This window comes from Pangasianodon hypophthalmus, chromosome 22, assembly GCF_027358585.1.
Source record: "Pangasianodon hypophthalmus isolate fPanHyp1 chromosome 22, fPanHyp1.pri, whole genome shotgun sequence".
Classification (NCBI taxonomy): domain Eukaryota; kingdom Metazoa; phylum Chordata; class Actinopteri; order Siluriformes; family Pangasiidae; genus Pangasianodon; species Pangasianodon hypophthalmus.
The window spans coordinates 6,406,369-6,421,334 of NC_069731.1; the positions used below are offsets into that span (position 1 = coordinate 6,406,369).

Below are 14,966 nucleotides of genomic sequence, written 5' to 3' on the forward strand. Positions count from 1 at the left end.
TCACACATTCACACTTTCAGCACAAACACATACACACACACACACACACACACACAGGCACCTTTAACTCTATGTGCATATTCTTCACCCATAGTAAAGGAATACTTCAGCATTTTTCAACCTAAATCCTAAAAACACGTAATATTCCGTCATATTTCGCTGGAATAAGAAAAAAAAACAGAAAATGTGTTTACTCCAAACGTATTTCGAACAAAAATCTAGGAGCAGTTGTTGACGCAGTCAGTAAACATTTATGTAAAAAGAACTGAAGTTTAGGAGGAAGACCATGACCAGCCTCTTCAGTCAGGGATGGACAGATCATAAATTCAGTAGCTAATGAATTTAACATTGTAGCTAATGTGATGTAATAACGTATGGGGAGCTAGTTAGCTAGTTACGTGTATTAATACAAACTTATGCTCAAAGTCTGTATGTTTGCGCCCTAGACGAAAAGTCAGCCAACTGCTCAGAAAGTCGGGGGTTCAAGCCTCAGCACTGCCATGCTATCACTCTTGGGCCCTTGAGCAAGGCCCTTAAACCTTTCTTCTCCAGGGGTGCTGTATCATGGCTGACTCCAGCTTCCTAACAAGCTGGGCTGTGTGAAGAAAAATTCACTGTGCTATAATGTATATGTGACAAAATAAAAGGCTGATTCTTCTAGCACAAACAAATCTTGCTTAACTTCATCAAACCTGTGTTTTCCTGATTCGGAAAAGACCGTCTGTTGTCCATGCACAACAATTAAAGTTAGTAAAAATCATCCTGGCGTTGATGTATGTCGTTCCACCAAGCATATTAACTGTAAACGTAAGCTCTTGTCAAGCTATCGGTGTGAAAAGCACTTCTTCTGTGTTTACATTTTGTTAATAACACCAGGCGTGTTTTGTTTTGATTTATGTCTGTCTCCACCCCTGTCTTGTCATTGGTTAATCTTACTATTTTGTCATTACTGGTGTTTCCTCCCTTGGTTAGTTTTCTTGTTTAAGCCCTGATGTTTTTTGTTTTGGGGCGAAGTTTTATAGCGTTAATTCCGAGACTTGTTTTCTGTATCCCGGTTTGTTTGTGTGTTTGTTTGTGCAGCTTCCTCCCCAGAGCTGTAGCTACCATCACCCTCCCCAATGCCCCACAGTCCCCTATGGCTGTGAAGGACTGAGGACTATTTTAAACCAGTCTTATAACCTCTGTTGCTGTGAAAACATACACTACAGGACACTCTGTCACTTATTATCAATGTGCAATATACCTCCAGTGGTTTTATATCAATGTGCAACACATACATTTCATAAGATACATATATCAAGTGCAATACTTATATACGTATATATTTTATAGTGTACTTCTTGTTTATTTATTCTTAATTCACTATTTTGAAACTCTTTAATTTTAAGTGTAATGTTGAAGTGTCTTTTGTTGCTCTCTGAAAGTTGCCACACTATATTTCTTTGTCTTGTATACATTAACAATAAAGTATCCTACTCTTTCGTTATGATTATGGATTATCACATAATCATATGTTTCTGCCTGCCTGTTCTTTAACCCATGCTACGAACTAGGGCTGCACAATATATCGAAATTATCAAAATATCGCAAATGTAAATATCGTGATATGCATATCACAAGGGCTTGCGATAACTGAATGATTGTAATACTTCGAAAGTTACGAAAAATCTAAGTTTTAGGGCGATGCAGATAGCAGAGAATGCTTCCTTTTCCTTAAAAGAATATCAAACATGTATGCTGGTTATGTCATTTTCAGTTTTTAAATATATAAATTTATGTAAATATAATTTTAAATCGATTTTACACACTTATAGCATTATCATACTACATATCGCATTTTTTAACAAGCTATCGCATATCGCATTTTTCTTCAATATCGTGCAGCCCTTCTTTTTCTAGTTGTCTGTGGGGCAAATATGAATAAATTACTAAAAGCCCAGACACAACACAACTCCCTATATATTCTTATATAATCATGAAAAAAGTTCACACCCTGTCTCTCTACAGTTTGTTGATCACATAAGACCTTTATTGTTAGAGTGTAATAGTTCTACTTTTGAATTTGCATCACGAGACAAATATTTTTTAATTGATGAAATTCAACAACTGCCCTTAGACGTCTATGATAAATGAATTCCATGTAAACAAGCTTCTTATTCTTTTCTCATCAGGGGGAAAAAGTGTAAAAAAATTTGTCTGTAGTAATCACACATATGCTAAAAATGCCGTGGATAAAGATTAGATTGAACAAGGCTGAAGTATTCCTTTAATTCAACTTAGAGATTAAATAGTCTATGTTTATGTCACTCATTCAGTCACGAGACAGTAGTATAGGTGAGACTGGTTCTTCATTCATTCATTCATCTTCAGTATCTGCTTTATTCATGAGCCTATCCTTGAAAAACCAGGTAATATGTTAAAACGGAATAAATTCAGCTGCTCTAAAGTGACCCTACCTGAACTCAATAAGCTAGTTTTTGAAGTTCATGCTTAATAACTTTGTCTGTTTTTTGCAGATCTGGTCTTATGGGATGAAACCTCACTGTGAACCCCAGCCAAGAAACTGACTCTGACTCTAACTCTGCTGTTAAGTAGATGACATTAAAATACGCTCTGTGATGGAACTCATTAGAACAACCGGGTTCTTGCACTTCATTAGACATGCTTTGCGAGATACACTGACAATCACAACAAGATCTAATATGACACTGTAGTATGTCATATAGTAAACCTCTAAATGTTATTTCACAGCTTATGTTGCGTTATCATCTCTCTTCCTCCACCCCTCCTCTTTCATTTCATCTCCGTGCTCCGCTCGTACCCTCAATCCGCACAAGATCGTGTCGCTTGTAGTTTATCTCTGTAGCAACTGATATTGTTGTCACTTGTTGTGTGTGAACCGTCTGGCTTTTTTTTTTTTTTTTTCAGTTTAGATGAGAAACGGTAATCAAAATGTAAATACTTCTAAAAATAACTAGTAAAACGTTAATTAAGTAATGCACTAATCAATGTGAAAATTGTGAGTTACGTTTTGTACTCGGCTTCGAACTAGCTTTGCTGGCAGATTAGCAAAACAAACTATCTGTACCAGCTACACACACTCACCACAATCTTCGCTGCTTCACAGCTTTATTTTTCTTCGTAATATCTCTACATACATTTCATAAGAGGTTGTATATGACGGGATAAGATGCAGGTTAGTTTTTCTTTCATTTTTGTGCATCAAACAGTAAATGAAAACTGATTGCTGGTGGAAACTAAAGTTAGGAGTAGGGAAGTGAAGAAACATCGGACCACACGTGCCATAGAATTGGTCCGAGGAATCATTCGAGCCAATTGTTGATATTTGTCACTTTACCTAATTTGCATAGAATTGAAAAAACATCAGTTGAAATATTGCTTTATTGCTTGTTGCTGCATCTGTCCCTTTGCTGTCTGCTTGTCTTCTACCTCCTCTTCTCTAGTTCCTTCTTCTCTCTCTCTCTCTCTCTCTCTCTCTCTCTCTCGCCCCCTCTCAGTGGGAGGCTGAAATGCTGAATCAGGTCGGAGGTTTCCGTCTCCAGGCTCTCCATCACCCTGACAACTCAATAAAAAGCCAGTGTAAACTATTAATTGGATCATTAATTATTGACGCTGTTTTTACTACGAGTGGCGGGGTGCTGGACACGAGGCGACGACACGTAGAGCGCATTTATAAACTGAATACAGATACGCGTACAGATAACGAGACTTCCTGAAGGCTGCACTAAAGATAACTTTCCTTTAACAATGGACACAGGCGATATTATATCTTGCAGCAGGGACTGAAATATTAAAGGATAAAGAAATATTTCACCTTAAAAATATTTTTTAAATAGTTAAGTAGGTTCTGGATTCCTAAAGTCGCTCTATCTGGGATGTAAAATAGGCAGGAATAAATATATACTGTATGAATGCCTCGAAATTTTATATATAAAATTATTCCAAACAAAAAATTGGTGAAAATGGTGAAAATTCCACAAAAAAGAAATGTTGGACTTCAAATTCCAGGACACTGGACATCAGATTCCTAGCTGAAGAATGGGCTGACATGGTTTGGGTTCCTTTTAATCCCTACAGAATATTACCAATGTTTCTTAGTATTACAGAATCAACCAAGAAACATGATTAAAGATTTACATTTGACTAAAATATGGTCATTTTTTCAATTTTTGACTAAGGCCGTTATTTTTTAAAATCATGCAAACCGCATAGAAATTTACAGCAGAGACTTGGTATTTTTATTATATATTCATTTTTTTTCACAATAGATCTAATAGATCTTACTCAAACAGTCCACGTTCAAAAAGTCATTAATGTCACCACTGCAACAACAGCGGAGAAGAAAAACTTGAGGTTTCCCACCAGTGTTTCACTTTGTTGTTGGGTTCAGTCTTATTTTATGTCCTGCTTTGCTTAGTCTGTGTGGCTGTAATAGTGAGATTGTGTGTTGTGTGTTGTGCGTTGTGTGTGGCTATTCATGCTCACGCTTGCCGTTTCTTTCTCAACCTCCAATGCATATTCTACATAGAATTCTACAACCACTTTTTAAAAATCTTATTAAACGTAACGTAATTGTAATGCAGCTACCACTATCCCAGAATTCTTGTGGGTGGCAGCTGGGGGGTACCTGTCAAACAGCCTGGACAAGCTGCATTTTCCCCTCTTTGAGATACGCTGTGGCCACCCGGCATACGACTGGACACTTTCATCATTTGTGTGTATCTTCTGTGAGACAGTCAACACTTTTGCATAGCACTTAACACTTCAGTCATAAAGGTTAGGCCTGGTTAAATTTAGCGGTCATATATAGAGGTTCAGTCTTATTTTATATCCTGCTTTGCTTAGTCTACGTGGCTGTAATAGTGAGATTGTGTTGTGCGTTGTGTGTTGCTATTCATGCTCATGCTTGAAGGGTCCTTACACACTTGCCATTTCTTTCTCAACCTCCAGTGCATGGTCTACATAGAATTCTACAGCCACTTTTTAGAGACGCTTTGTTGTCTCTTGCCCAATCAGGTTGCAAGTTGGGGAAAAAGCAAGAAAAAAAAAATATGGAGGATAGAGAGTAGTGAAAAATATTAGCAAGCAAATATGATCTAACTAAAATTGTAGCACAGCACGGTTTAATTCTCGAATCTGATTGGTCAGAAGATGTGCATTATTTCTGTGTATCAGCACGGCTCGGACAATAGTTTCGGCTGTAACATAAACGACAGGTTAATATTAATGTGTTATTGTTTCTATAGTAACAGCCCACACAGGACCTTGTATGGTGGATGCTCCACATAATCTAAGACTAATAATAAACCGATTTTTTTTTCAAAAATGTGTTCAAAAATCTATAAACAAGTTTTCTGTTTAACATTTATGCAAGGAGTGTCGAGTGTCAGCACTTTGTAACAGTCACGGGTCTTTGTAAAGTTTCCCCGTCAAAGACAGAGAAGTTTAAGCTTTCCGCTTTCTCAGTAAAATGACAAGCAGCATTTTTTTAGAAAGAGAGAAAAAGAAACGCTGGCGAGGGAACAACTGTTTCTCGTTGCTATAACATAAGTGATAACAAGAACTAACTTGTCTCGCATGTGTTCCACAACATTAAATCTCTCTATAGATTCCATAGTTATAGAATCACTGTGATATACAGTAAGTGGAATAACACATTTCAGACTGCGCTGTTATATATATATGAAAATAATACACTTCAGGGTTGTGTGATATCACCCCGAAGCGTATTATTTTCGTATAACAGCATGGTCCGTTGTGTGTTATACCTTACATAACAACTTGGCTATTTTGGGTATATTCACCAGTAAAGAATGTGACGCCCCACTTTCCCACTTTAACTGCGGCTGCATACAGTCAAGTTTTCTGTCTCGAGAGCTACAGCAAAGACAAACAAGCTTTTCATCGCCAGGTTTAAACCAAAATCTTTATTTCATATGCATTATAATATGCTAATAATAAATCTGTTCTAGATAGCAAACTAGGTTAGTTAGTTGGTTGATGAATTCAAGGACTAGTAATAACGTTGGTATGGTTAATTTCAGCACAAACAGTGTTAGACAGACCGCAAAAAAGAAAGAAAGAAAAGTGTGAAAGCACCCAATCCTTCCTTTTTTCCTGTTTCAGTTATCAGAATATCCATCCGTCCTTTCCTCCATCCATCCATTTTCTGCACTGTTGATCCTACACAGGGTCATGGGGGAGCCTATCCCAGGGGACTCGGGGCACAAGGTGGGGGACACCCTGGATGGGGCGGGCACAATCGCACACACTCACACACCCATTCACACACCACCATCACAATTTGGCAATGCCAATCAGCCTATAACGCATGTCTTTGGACTGGGGGAGGAAACCGGAGTACCCAGAGGAAACCCCCGAAGCACAGGGAGAACATGCAAACTCCGCACACGCAGGGCAGAGGCGAGAATCAAACCCGCAACCCTGGCGGTGTGAGGCAAACATAACTAACCACTAAGGCCCCTGTGCCCCCCACTATCAATATTTGCAATCATCATAAAAATTTTATTTATTCTAGCCTATCGTTTAAATGTACTTTTGCTGGAAGATTATAAAAATGTTTATGACAGAAAAAAATCAATAAAAACCCTCCAAAACAGAATTACCGACTGTAGAAATATTAATATTTTAATAACACTGATTTTATAGTTTTATTTATGTCATATACTGTGTATGTCTCTTAAGTGAGGGATAAACAAATGTTTGCCTGTATATCATGTAAAATAAATTCAAAACATAAAGGTCCTATTTAAAAAAAAAACATGTTTTGGCTTGCAAAGCATTTTATAGTGAATGAGATTTCACTATATAGGTTGTGTCCTATTTTTTCTTTTTGTGAATCATCACTTTTATAAAAAGCTCACGGCTTTTGCGTAGAATGTGTAGAATGTTCCTGAAGTATCTATTTTATCTTCATCGTTTATTTGTGATCCACTGTGGCTAATCCCTGTTCTGTCACCCGCTGATGTTCTTTAAATAAACCTCTCTGGTGTTCTGTGAATTACCTAAAGATAAAACACATCCTATTTTCTACGATAGGAATCTGCACTTTAATCCTTTTTTTTTTTTAAAAAAAAAAAAAGATTTGTCACACAGTTAGCTCTTTGTGTCCTAAATCGTAAATCGAAGCCTGGACCGTCCTAATGAGCCATGTCTGCATTCGCAAGTTCGCTTTTCTCCTCCTGCAGAGTCTTCTACTTTATGCCCCCGATTGATATGGAGGAAAACAGAGAGCTTCTTTTGTTGCACACCAAGACGACAGCTTATTAAATGACTTGTAATGCAGCTACCACTATCCCAGAATTCTTGTGGGCAGCCGCAGGGAGGGGGGTGTACCTGTCAAATAGCCTGGATAAGTTGCATTTCCCTCTTTGAGACACGCCGTGGCCAGCCGGCATACGACTGGACGCTTTCCTCATTTGTGTGTATCTTCTGTGAGACAGTCAACACTTTTGCATAGCACTTAACACTTCAGTCATAAAAGTTAGGCCTGGTTAAATTTAGCAGTCGTATATAGAAGTTAATGCTTTTCATACAGTAAATTTAAAAATATATATATTTCTTCTAATATATTTATACCCCATCAGTGTTGAATTCTCAAATCTGATTGGTCAGAAGGTGTTGATTAATTTTCTATAACCGTAACTCTGACAGACACTAGGCTAATCCATCACTGTTTCCATAGTAACAACAATTTTCTATGTTATTTAAAAAAGATAAACAAACAGTCAGTAAGTTTTCCACCATGAGAGAGTCTTCTGGAGAAGAAATCAAAGAACCGTGGAGGAAACCCACATGGACACGGACAGAAATATGCACAACTTCAAGCATACTCACATTTCACTTTCAGAAAGAAATGCATTTTTTTTAACAGATATCATTCTGGTTTAATTTAATAAACACTCTTTGGCCATTTTTGTTATTTGTGATAAGCAGCGAGTTCAGATCTCTAAGAGATTCCTAGAATGCTGTTTAAAAGCTGTTTTGACAAATGTTCTCCTTATTTTTATTTCAGCTGTGAAAAATAGGCTTCCTCAAATTTAATACCTGCCCATCAGACAGCTTTGGACCTCAAATTGCACATTCATTATGGCAAACAAGCAAAATGGGCAAAATGTGCTATTTTGTTACTACCAGCTCAGTGTATGATAATACAAATGAATGTGGATTTACAAAAGCAATGAACTCTTTTAACAGAAAAAGCCTTAACTGTAATTAATCTTTTATATTTGTTGGCTGGTGAAGATCGTGAAATTCTCCATCGAAACCTCCATGATTTTCAAGAGTCTCCGACTCCAACATCGCTCCTTTCATCCCTCGAATCTGATAAACGCGACGGGACAGGCGGCCTTATCTAGCCTGAAGTTTCCTTCTCTTCCTTTAAAAAGCGTCTGACCTTCAGAGGAAGTCGCAATTCCTCCCAGACCTGGAAATCTCGGGCATCAATAATGTAGGACTGCCTTGTCCCCTTTGTGCTCGGAACAGTTATATAAGGAGAGATGACTAGACCTCTCTCTCGTTCTGTCTGTCTCACTCCTCCATTCTGCACACTTTCATGGAGTCTGCTTCATCTGTGTCTTCCTCGTCTTTTGTGGAGTCTGGTGTCACTTACAGGTTCAGCTGTAAAACTAGTTCAATTACTCAAACTATAAAGGTAGTTCATTTTATTCACTTTCAAAGCCTTTAGCATGCACTTTATTAACTACTGTTTCAACTTTTTACAATTAGTCCTTCTACAATCCCAGCAGATATCATTTTAGATTTACATTTACATCGTGCTCATCATCTCGTAGATTGCTAACTAGCCGAGCCAAGTCTCTGCCGAGTAGCTGCACTGCATTCTGGGTACTTTAAGTCCAATGTTTGTTGTCTCCACAACTTCTACGCTAGATTTCTCATTAATATGATGGAAAATGGTGAGTGAGAAAAGAAGTTCCTGCTCTTTATTTTTATGAGCTAACAGCAAAATCTGGCTGTTATCACTTGGGATAGTTGAATTTGTTTTCTCCTAATGAACACCATTGTAACTGCGCTAGCAATGACCCCCTGTGACGACAGCATGGCAGACAACTGCAGTGTATTTTGTCACAGGAAAAATAAAATACAGAATCAGCCTTAAAAAAGCACCAGAATCACTAAACACATCATACATATTCCTTTATACAACAGTTAGCTCTGGTCCACTAATTTGATTGGTCGAGCAGCATTCCAAGAATGCCTATATTTCCTATAACCGCACAGGGATGTTTCATTGTTTGCATCACTCCACTTGTCTGTGTTCACCACGTAAAAATCCACTTCCTAGTTCGAAACCATTACTACAGTAGTGTTAGCAACATCATCAGTGGGCATGGCAAATGATATTTTTCAGGAATATAACTTTTGGCTTAAAATATAGGAAGAAGGGATGTCAATTTTACCAGAAGCACCTATAATGGGAATAGACAAATCAATGTGAGCTAGCTAGCAAGCTAGCCAAGGTGCTATAAAGTAAGTTTGGCTACTTCGGGGTCTATTTCCGCCCTCGTAATCATGCAGTTATGCTAAATATTGGCACGGCTGTGATTACCTACAGCACTCAGCCTGCGGGCTCACGCCTACGACCAAATCACAGCTGTGCCGATATTCAGTATAACCGCACTCTTGCTTGTGTGATATTGCTTAAGTATAAACATATTTAATGTGTTGCAGGGCGGAGTTTTCCTTTTAGACTTAAAAATTATGTCACAACTCAGAGCTATAAGAACATATGGAATTTTCGGGATAAACATGCTGAACATAGTGTGACAGTTGAGACAAATATGAGATGTGTAGAAAACTTGATCATCATAAAATAACACTAATTGCTCAGAGGTCTGTGGTTGAATCCTGGCGAGGAATGGTGTAATTAACCTCCAAGGTTTAATTACCTTTCATATACCTTCTTTAATTAATCCACAGATGTGATGACGCCTCTAAGAGCTATGAAGACCCCCTGGCTGCCTCTCTCACTGCCTGACTGGAAATAGTACTGTCACTTGGGTGATTCATCACAGGAACAATCCATTTTTATTAGCACAATACGGTGATCTCTCCTCTGTTCTCTTTCTCTATCTCCTCTTCCCTCTCTCTGGATTTTGTTCTTCCTCCATTATGTAACACAGTCCATTAAAACCAGATTGAACTATGAGATCAGAGGCAACCAGGGTGCTGCAATTCCTGTCATAGGAGGATGGGCAGCCTGACACGCACACACACACACACACACACACACACATATATATATATATAAATATATATATATATATATATATATATATATATATATAAATATATATTAATATATTAAATATATATAAAGAGACATGAGGGTATACAGTAATGGGAATACATGCTCGCTTCTTCTTAAGAACACACACACACACCACACACACTCTCACACTCCAGTGTACCTTCTCACAACCTCTCAAACACCCAAAGCGCTTTCACACTCCCACTCCCAAAGTGTCTTGAAGAAAAAAAATAATCATAGCTTTCCACTGCAAAAAATGTTAAGTATCATATGCGGAATATTTTGTAGCTTTTTGGAGCATTTTTAGCATTAATTATTAACACAGAAACAAATATTAATAATATCCAGTATGATTTGTCAGAGGATGATTTCACCCAGCAATGAAAACAAGGCTAATGATGGCTAACATCTAACGAGGACCAGTTAGCATCATTTCTTTACATGCTAGCTGATCCCTGCTAGCATAGATTCATTATGAGTTACAAAGAATTCATTACTGGGTCAAATATTATAGCAAAAAAATTACAGCAGAGTCCAAAACTCTGAGGCCACTCACTTTTTTAAGTTTTTTTTAAATGGTTTGATACATTATCAAAATCAGCATTTTAGCCAATTTTGCAAACCAATAAGCTAATACTAACCAACAACGATTAGCAAATATGTAGCTAGCTTTGTAGGTTGCTAGTTTTTTATTCAGTGTTGTGGTTATGGGAGGTTAGTAAAAAATTAATAGTCAATATCAATAATTTCCCACAAATGCCTTTTAACTGTTAACAGAAATTGGCTGTTTATGCTACACGTCATTACTGTATTTATATCGCACTGTTGGTCCAAAATTAAGGCTTATTTGGGTATTTATAGCCTTAAAGACATTTTCTTTACTTTAAACAGCAAATGTTAATGCAATTTGGGTTACAGTAACTGAAAATACTCATGACCAGCATGATGTACTTGAGGAAAAAGTTGACAAGAAAATCAAGATATGAGGATTTCTGATACAACTAATCTGCTACTAGTTTTTGATAAATGATGTAATATTGGTAGTGGTCTCAAGACCCGACTTTATAAGAAGTAAAATGTCTCTCTCTCACTCTGTGTATGTGTGTGCGTGTGTGTGTTGTAAATGTCACCTTACCTTTCTCACTGACCGACTCGCTCTCAATCTCCACATCCTCGCAGCTGGTGTACTCGGGCGTGGTGGGAAGCTCTTCGTCTGAGCTGCTCAGTGAGGCACGCCTTGCTTTGCCTCCTCGCTTGCTTTTATGAGGTCTGGGTGGTGGTGGACGCACAGACTCTGACTGGTCTGAACTAAGCGAGTCGTTGCGCAGCAGGTTCTCCGTCTTGTCCCGCGGGCCAGGATTGGAGGGCCGGTGACCGTAGGAGGGGCCGTGGGAGTGGACATGGCCATAACGCCAGGCACCGGGCCGTTCTTCGGCCTCGGTGCACGCCAGGGAGACATCGCTGTGGCGCCGCTCATGGCGGAAACGTGACATCTCGGCGTGCATACGCATCTGTTCCTCGTATGGCTGCGGCTTCACTGGGTACCGTGCCAGGTTTGGGTCACTCCGGTAGCGCGTGTGGCACTCATCCTGGCGATGGAGATCACGCTCGGGTACCAAGCCTGGCTCGGGAGGGTGCTGCTCCTCCTCCTGGGAGTGCCAAGCACCACGTCGGGCACGGTATGACGCCCGAGCTGACTGGGCATCCTCGTAGGGGCGACCGTAGTCGGAGGGTGATCGTGGCATGCCACCTTGTCCTGGGGCATAATGCGATGGACGCTCCTCCCTTTGATAGTTCGGATTTGGCTCCCTAGACGCCGAAGGGCTTCTTTTCCTGCAGAAATGAAGGAAGTGAAAGGTCAGACATCACAAAGTACATATTCTATCTAAAAGAATAAAGTTATATGAGCTTTTATGTACAAAAGGGCAGTTGAATAATAAAATTAAAGTAGCAAATCTTATATGATAATTATAAAATATGATATGATGGCACATTTACTCTTGCTTTTATTTAAGTGTAACTTCCAAATGTCTCTTTTCTTTCGTATACACTAAAGGAAATGACCATTCAGATTCTGTACTGCATTTCTGCATAACTACTGTTATTTTATTTTTATAGCTCTGTTCTCACACTCCAGTTTGCTTTACAGTTTGATAGAATTTTACAAACAAATGAGGCTCCAGTGAACTGTATTTGCTCAGTGTGGTGTGTCGTAGGCACTGAAGCATTTCTGATACATTTTCTGATAGAGCTGATTTTTTTTGCAAGCTTGCCTTTTACTGTGACTGAAATGGTCTGAAATCAGATCTGACAGATTGCTGTGTGTGTGTGTGTGTGTGTGTGTGTGTTTGTGTGTGTGTGTGTGTGTGTGTGTGTTCCAGAGGCCTGCCTCATGCATTATGCAGTCGATGCAGGACACTAAGCCTTGCTCCATTCACAAATCCAAACCGCTGCCACAGCAGAATGATATCTGAATGTTGTGTGTGTGTGAGTGTGTGTGTGTGTGTGTGTGTGTGTGTGTGTGTGTGTGTGCAAGTTACGTGTTTGTGTGCACTCTTGGCTTCTGTCAGCCAGGATGATGAGCAGGTTTTCGTGTTGACTAGAAAGAACGTGTCAGCAAGAGAGCAACACAACGTGTGTGCGCGTGCATGTGTGTGTGTGTGTGTCGAGAAGGTGAGTGTGTGAGTGTGAATTGCTTCGGTAAGTGCTCTCAGCCAGCCTGCAGGGCCAGCACACCCTGAGGATATTCAGTCATGAATTTCTCTAGATGACTGTGGCAAATGCAAACATTTTCACCCTCACTTCTTTACCTTTCTCCTTCCATCAATCAACAACCTGCAACGACACTCTAAATAAGTGTCACTAATCAACTTCCCTCCTAACATATACATCACATAGCTACATCCCTCCTAACATATACATCACAGACCATTCAATTCTTTCTAGTAGAATCATTAATGCTACTGCACGTACTGTATAGTATGTGATCAGTTACAGCATCAGTTAAGCGCCAGTTCAAGAACCTCACATTAATCAGTTATGAAAAAATGATAAGCATCATCAGGACTGAAAATTCCTAGGGTGCAAACTGCCACTGTGTGACAAAATATCAGCAAACAATTTGGTCTGGACATACACTTTTCCACCCCATTTTCTTCCCAATTTGGTCACTCATCAATTCCACCCAGCTCTCCCCAATCATAAGACAGCTACTAACTGGGAGGGTGAAGGACAACACATGCTTCCATGTGACACTTGCATCTAGCCAACCATAACACCTGAATCTAGCCAACCATATTTTCAAACTGTTGTTCGTGCTGCATCCCACAGCAGCATAACACACTCAGAGGAAATCCATGAGCTCACAGATGCCTACGATTGGCTAGTGTCACTGTGACTGACAGAGAAAGAGAGAGAGCATGCCGTCCCTCCCATCCAGACAGCACAGCCAGTTTTGCTCGCTTGGCTCCCAGCAACGAATGGCTGGGATCCTGGCTCTTTTCTGTTTGCGCCACTCAGGAGCCCTCACAATTGGAAATTTTTTGTGAGAAACAGATATAACTGAGAAAAATGCCTGTGATTTTTAATTCGTGAAAAAGAAGTACATCAGAAATTATTTTATTGGATAAAAATACAGAAATGCATCATATCAGGAAAGAAAAATGGTTTGTGATTTCCATTTCATATTTTTTAAAATAAGTGAATTCAAGGGCACATTATGGGCTCATAAGAATTTTTAACTATACAATGATGTGCCCAGGCCTTGGGCTGTACTAGCTAACTACTTCACGATATTTCATTATGTTAACTACAACTGTTTTAGCTTTCTGTTTCTGGGCAACCTAAACACAGTACTGGTCAGCACATTAGAGCCTTTATGTGGGATAGCTAACGGATTTATTATTTGTACGGCCCTGTAAAGTTATAAACTGCACCTTCCCTTCAAACCTTCCAAGGTATTTTGAACCTCGCATTATGTATTTTTTCTCCTGAACATGAACACAGTGTATTGATAACTTTTACTGAACATAATTGGACCTTGAGGACTACTACTGTACCTATAATTATGTTTAATAAAACCTAAATGTAAAAAAAATAAATGTACCGTATGCATCGTTCCAGGAAACAAATACATATTAAAGGTACAAAAGATGTGCCCTTGAGTGCCTGTAACTGAAAAAAAAAAAAAAAAAAGCTCAGGAGTGGGTGGAGAAATGGTGCTGCATTAATGCCCACACACTCACAGAGGGAATAAATTGCTCAAACGTGTGCGTGTGCAAAAGTGAAAAGCAATCAAGGTGAAATTAGAAGAGAGCCCACTGGGGAAGAACAGCAACTCTACAGTGAGGAGGAATGACAATTTGAGTAATGATCCACGTACACGGTGCACTAACACAGCCAACATTAACACCTAATCATATTGTAAACCTTTCAACATATCAGATATTTCAGGTTGTATATTTATGTGTAATAAATTGAGCAGGCAGTGTGTGAGGGGTGTTTTACCAAACCAGCACGTCATTTCTGAAAACATACCCTAATAAGAAGATGGTGTAGTTTTTCTTGTTTAAATAAAGTTCTCTTGAATAAAGCTACCTAACCACAGTACTTTAATTATGCTAGGAATAAAACATGATGAGGCATGCTGTTATAG

General features: G+C 39.0%; 1 protein-coding gene across 23 annotated transcripts in view; it reads right to left on the reverse strand.

The window, feature by feature from the left end:
- Positions 1-14,966, reverse strand: part of rims2a (regulating synaptic membrane exocytosis 2a) — a 194,220-nt gene that overhangs the window by 101,660 nt on the left and 77,594 nt on the right. For all 23 annotated transcript variants that reach the window (XM_053227795.1, XM_053227790.1, XM_053227786.1 and 20 more), the window contains one exon: positions 11,448-12,145. In XM_053227795.1, the coding sequence (XP_053083770.1) occupies positions 11,448-12,145 (698 nt within the window). The remainder of the gene's footprint in view (positions 1-11,447; positions 12,146-14,966) is intronic.